General features: G+C 45.5%; 1 protein-coding gene across 1 annotated transcript; it reads right to left on the bottom strand.

Annotated features, from left to right (window-relative positions):
• Positions 1 to 342: 342 nt before the first annotated feature.
• Positions 343 to 5,402, bottom strand: CDKN1B (cyclin dependent kinase inhibitor 1B). Its single transcript, XM_010986237.3, has 3 exons — positions 4,467 to 5,402; positions 3,809 to 3,938; positions 343 to 1,681 (listed from the first exon to the last, which is right to left on the bottom strand). The coding sequence occupies exons 1-2, from the start codon at positions 4,939 to 4,941 to the stop codon at positions 3,817 to 3,819; spliced, it is 597 nt and encodes a 198-aa protein (XP_010984539.2). The 5' UTR covers positions 4,942 to 5,402; the 3' UTR covers positions 343 to 1,681; positions 3,809 to 3,816.
• Between the last annotated feature and the right edge of the window lie 563 nt (positions 5,403 to 5,965).

The raw sequence follows: 5,965 nt of genomic DNA, 5'->3' as shown, positions 1-5,965 counted from the left end.
AAATGTGTGATCAGCCTACACTTATGTAAGAATTTTTGGTTCTGACACATTCATATCCTAGAAGACCTAAATATCTGAACTCACAATAGAGACTTTGACCATCTCATTAATATGAAAATGTGGCTTTCCTATTCTCCACTTCTAAAGCTTTGTCCACCCATACAGAGTAAGTGGAAAAGAGTGACCACTACATTCGGACCTACATAAAACATATCTGAATGGTGGGCCTGAATTATCTAGCTATTTGCCACTTCATATTATATTTGGGTAAATGTGACTGGAATGCTGGATTAAATACCTTAAGCTTGGTAAAGCACATTACATACAGCTCAACTCAATGAATAGCTATGGAAGTTTTCTTTATTGATTGCTTGATGTGTAACAATAATTGGAATCTTTTTCACACATTACAAAAAAATTATACTTGGCTCAGTATGCAATCTTTTAAGCATAGCCATATTATTTAACAGAAGAAAGGGGGAAAAACTACTCTACCCAATACAGCATTTACAAATGCACAAAACAGGCCACTTTGGCTTGTATATTTGTCTAGATTAAAAAAAAAATCTCTTTTTAACATAAATAAGTTAGTATAATTTTCAGTGTCTTTACAGAGTTATGTACACAGGTACACTTCAAACGGCTTTGTTTTATACACATACACAGGAAATGTAAAAATACTGTTTAAAGATGTAGTATCCGTTTCACTTGACCCCATGGGTGCTTTTCTCCATATGCACTGTCCTTTAAAAACACCACTTTCCCTTGGGCAAATCAACAAATAGGATGGGAAGCTTCAAATTAAAAATTATTTCATTATTTTTTATGTCAACTTACAGATCTTTAAAAATATCCAAGGATTTAGAATTATTTTGACTGTCTACATACCCTGAAGTGAAAAGAAAATTAAGAAATTTTCTCAGAAAATCTGATAAAAATTAGATGGTCAATTCTGAGCATTCAGAACTGCCCCCCATACATGCCAGATTTTTGCCCAGAATTACCTGGAGTGATTACCAAACTACTGAATAATTTAACTGGTAAATTCCAATTTTAAGGGAAATTGGGGAGAGCACTGAGGATCATTTTTTGTTGTTGTTCAAAAAAAAAAAAGAGAAAAGTCTACATAACGGAATCATCAGAGCTCCCAAATGAGAAAAAGCTTCATGTAAAAATAAATAGCAATTATTTCCAGCCAGTGTTCAAATCTGGATGATTTTTTTAAATGAAGTATCAGTTCTCACTGAAAGGGACATTACATCTTTAAAGAAAACAACTCAAACACTTCCCCCAAGCTGCTTCTCTTCATGCAAGTCAAATATTCTCCTTGCTGTAAATCGAAGCAAGCTCTTCAAACCACCCCCACCCATGCCAATTCCTCAGCCCCACCCGGCCCTCCCTTCCCCAGAGTTTATGTGCTACATAAAAGATAAAAACTATATACACAGGTAGTACAATGAAGCAAATAAGGAAAAACCTAATTGCACAATGCTACATCCAATGCTTTTAGAGGCAGATGATTTAAGAGTGCCTAAAATTTTAGTGTTGTGTTGTTGCTGTTCAGTGCTTATATGGGATGTCCAATCCATGGAGTCAGCAATATGTATTTAAACTTTTAAATTTATATCTTCCTTGCTTCATCAAGCAGTGAAGTATCTGATCAACAAGGAAACACTCAGTTCTGCAAAAGAAACAAGAAGAAACAATTAGGAGAAAAGCACTAAGATAACATTGCCAATATATTACAGGAATTATTTTGCTACTGTCTTGGTTGGCAAATATCTGAGAGATGGAAAACAAAGAATGTACTAAAAGTTGGTGACTGGAGTCATCTCCATCCAGTATTTCTTTCACTGGATTCGTACTGTCCTCTGTGCTGTGTACTGCTGTCTGGAGCAGTGGTTCTCAACAGTGGGTAATTTTGCCCCCCAGGGGCATCTGGCAATGTTTGGAGACATTTCTGGTTGTCACACTGGGTGTGGAGGAGGGGTTGCTACTGGCATCTACTGGGAGAGCTCACAGAAGCTGCCAGAACATTCTACAACACACAGGACAGCCTCCCACAACAAAGAAATATTCGGCCCAAAATGTCAGTAGTGCAGAGGTTGAGAAACCCTGGTCTAGAGAATCGGGGTCAAAGATAGTAAGAAAGAACATGGACAGGAAAATTAAGAAACTGTTAACATTTCAGTACCAAAATTTTCTAAACTGGAAAAACAACTGGAATTACAACTTATAAAGGCTCTCCAAAGAAAATTCTGTTTGTCTTTTTTCTCCCTGAAGTATTCTAGTTACTTAGCCATATGCAGAACATACACATGAATGCTTGTGAAAAGGTCCTTACTACTACTTCCTGTATTCTCTGAACTGGCAATATTTACTAACAAGTGCCTCTCTGTATGTCAGAATGGGGCCAGATCAGAATCCAGTAGGTCTGATTCACTGTGGCTCATCTGATGAGCTGGGCCACAAGTCACAAACCAAGAGCCGCAGGTGTTAAGGTTACTTCAGAAAATTTTTCACCCAGTTTACCTACTTCATATATAAGGAGTAGTATAGAGGTTCAATAGTGCCATTTAGCATTTGCTCTGAAAAATATCAGATGTATGTAACAAAGCCCTAGATATGATATTGATTTAAAAATAAACAAATTTGAATCCAACCTTCATCCCTGTTCTTTATTTTTAAATTTTTATAAATGAGGATTTTAAAAGTTAACACCAACATTTACTAGGATATCTTCATATGCGGGGCTATGAGTGTGTTTTGGGAAAAAAAGAGGTCGTGGTCCTTGTCTGTAAGTTTACAAACTATTAATATATGTAGTTTAATCATTATGTAGACAAATCTATGTAAAGTTGGGGGCTGAATTATTCAAATTAGCTTTCCATGCTGATCATATTTTAGTAGGTGGAAAAATCTCCACTTCCCTTGTTCGGGGTAGACCTACCTTTGCCAGCCCTAATATCTTCTCTCCATTTCCCCCTATAAGTATCCAAATTATCCTGTTATAGCACAATTAGCATACACATGCTGACGTGTTCCTGGACTGCTTACTCTGGCAGAGTTACTTTAACTTCTGCTTTGCAACTTCAGTGTTATCAGAAATTCTGTTGGAACCTTAGTATTTTTGAGCCTTCCATTTTGGTTTTTTTCAGTACACAGGTTCCTTCTCTGTCCCCCAAACTTATCAGAAAATGGGGAAAGTGACAGTTTATGGAAATGATAAAGATAAAAGAAAGGAACATATGCAACATACCTCTCTTTTCACATTTCTAACCATTTGATTAACCAAATATGAGCCATTTGTACCTCACTTTTACCTCAATGTTAAATCTTTTATTTGCCATTTTGCCACGTATGGCTCAAAATGTGCTACCGAGTCAACTTGATCCTCTGGGAGATGAATTCTCATGGAGTGGGATGGAGGCAGACCCCCGCTCTTGTTCAGATGGAAAAAGAACCTATTGTTCCCAACATGTTTTGATGGGACTCTCAGGAAACTGACCTTCCTACCTACCAGGCCTTGGTTACAAGTACTTGCCTGGGGCACTTGTTCTAGTCATTGGGTGCTTCAAAGGAAAACGATCTCAGGAGGTAAGAACACTGAAGAGTTACAGTATCCTTACACTGATTTCCAGCCTTCCACATTCTTACTTTTTTGACCTCACAAAATATAAACAAAATGAAACCCCACAAACTCGAATCTGCCAGCCACCACTAAGATCGGGCATCTTGGGGTCTGAAAACCAAGGAATTCCTGTAGCCCCATTCGGTGTCACTTATTTGCTCCTGTTAATCAACCCACCGAGCAGTTTACGTTTGACGCCTTCTGAGGCCGGGCTTCTTGGGCGTCTGCTCCACTGAACCCGCGTTGGGGGAACCGTCTGAAACGTTTTCTTCTGATCTGTTGGCTCTTTTGTTTTGAGGAGAGGAATCTAAGGGAGAGGGGGAATTTTTAAAAGAACACAAACAATCTTTATTAGAAAAAACAATAGCTGACAGAAGTTGGCCCACTAGTCAGGGGATGAAAACCCACCACCTCCACCCACAACCCTGGCTCTGTCATTCCCTGTGGCCTTTAAGGGCACAAAATGAGTTTGTTTTCACATAACAGAAAGTGTATTCTACTCCCCAAAGCTCTCTCTCCAAAGCGAAGAGGGAGGCCGTTGATAAACATCCCAACGTTGTCACCTACCGCTGGCAAGCGGGGAGGAGCCGCGATGTTTTCAGTTAGAGAAATTATCAGATAACACAATCTCAGGCTTCTGACTTAAAAGTCATAAACAGACAAGGAATCAGCTAAACAGCGTTTAAAACTTAAGAGTAGGAAAGTGCGCTCCCCAAGAGCTGAATCAGAATACGCTGAAAAGAAAGTTTGAGGTTAAGGACCCTCAAGCAGGGAAAGCAGTGCCGCAGACAAACACAAACAGACAGACATTTTATGCATCTGGAAGGGTCATTACCGTCTGTGGCAGGTCGCTTCCTTATCCCAGTGCACTGCTCCGCTAAGCCCGTCTGGCTGTCCGGTGCATCAGTCTTTTGGTCTACCAAATGCGTGTCCTCTGAGTTGGCCTGGGACCCAATTAAAGGCACCGCCTGGCGGGTCCCGCTGACATCCTGGCCCTCCTGCGCCGGCACCTTGCAGGCGCCTTTGGGTGGCCGCGGGGGTCTGTAGTAGAACTCGGGCAAGCTGCCCTTTTCCACCTCTTGCCACTCGTATTTGCCCTCCAGGGGCTTGTGATTCTGAAAATCAAAATTCCACTTGAGCTGGTTGGCTTCTTCCATGTCTCGGCAGTGCTTCTCCAAGTCCCGGGTTAACTCTTCGTGATTGACCGGGCCGAAGAGGTTTCTGCAGGCCGAGGGCTTGGGGTACTCCGCCTGTCTGGCGTCCATCCGCTCCAGGCTCGGGCTCCCGTTAGACACTCGCACGTTTGACATCCTCCTCCCGGGGCTTGGCGACCGCCTCTCTCGCGCTCTCGCAAAACAAAACCGAACAAAGCGAAACGCCCCGACCCAGCCCGAGCCCCTCTTATAAACCCTGCGACTGCCCTCGGAGCCAAGAGAAACAAACACGGACGAGTAAGTGCCCGAGCGTCAGGAGCGCGCCGGGCTGGGGGAGGGGGCGAGGGGCAGCCCCGGCCAGGCAGCCCCGAGTCTCCGCCGATCAAGTGTACGGGCGAGCAGGAGGGCGGGGAGGGGAGGGGAGAGGAGCGGAGAGGAGGGAGGAGGGGGCAGAGCCAGTCCGAGTCCCGGCCGCTGCGAGCCCGCGGGTCCCGCCGACCGAGCGGCTCTCCAAACCTTGCCGGCGTCGGAGTCGCGGAGCGGCGAGAGAGTGGGAACAGGGGAGGGGGAGAAAAACACCCCGAAAAGACGAGCCCCCTTTTTTAAGTTGCCCAATATGGCGGTGGAAGGGAGGCTGACGAAGAAGAAGATGATTGACACCGCAAGTCTATTTAAACAGAGGAGGAGATCATTGGTCGCGGCGCCGGGAGCCGCCCCGCCGAGGCTGGCGAGCGCGGCCTTAAGGTGGCCCCGGCGCGGCCGCGGCGCCTCCCCGCTCCCCGCCTCCCGAGCGCGCCGCCGGGAGACTGGCTGGTCGCGTGACTGCTGGAGGTGTACGGCTGCCAGCAAACCTGCTCCGGCTGGCCTCGGAGAAATTAAAAATAAGACAAACAAACTCGCCAAACGGCTGGGAAGCCGGGGAGGGGCCTTTGTGGAGGGGCCGCCGGGGCGGCGGGTTCTGGTCCCGGCGCTGCGCGGGCCGGCGCGCGGCTGCTCTGGAGCCCCGACCTCCCGCTCCTCGCCCGGGAAACGGAGGGGCTGGACCAGAGGATCTCGAAGGTTGCCGGCAGCTCGTGCTGCGCCTCGCTGGCGATCTTGTTTTTCCCCACAGAATTTGCCGAGCGGGGGAGGTGGGTGGGGGTGGGAGGCTGGGGGGCGAGGCGGATGGTGGGATCTCTGC

This window comes from Camelus dromedarius, chromosome 25 (assembly GCF_036321535.1).
Source record: "Camelus dromedarius isolate mCamDro1 chromosome 25, mCamDro1.pat, whole genome shotgun sequence".
NCBI lineage: Eukaryota > Metazoa > Chordata > Mammalia > Artiodactyla > Camelidae > Camelus > Camelus dromedarius.
Note: the sequence above shows the minus strand (reverse complement) of the source record. Positions and strands in the feature narration are given on the sequence as shown.

Coding starts and splice junctions, on each gene's coding strand:
- CDKN1B (XM_010986237.3), bottom strand. CDS start 4,941: ATGTCAAACGTGCGAGTGTCTAACGGGAGCCCGAGCCTGGAGCGGATG. Junction 3,939..4,466: donor GAAGCGACCTGCCACAGACG/GTAATGACCCTT, acceptor CCTCTCCCTTAG/ATTCCTCTCCTCAAAACAAA.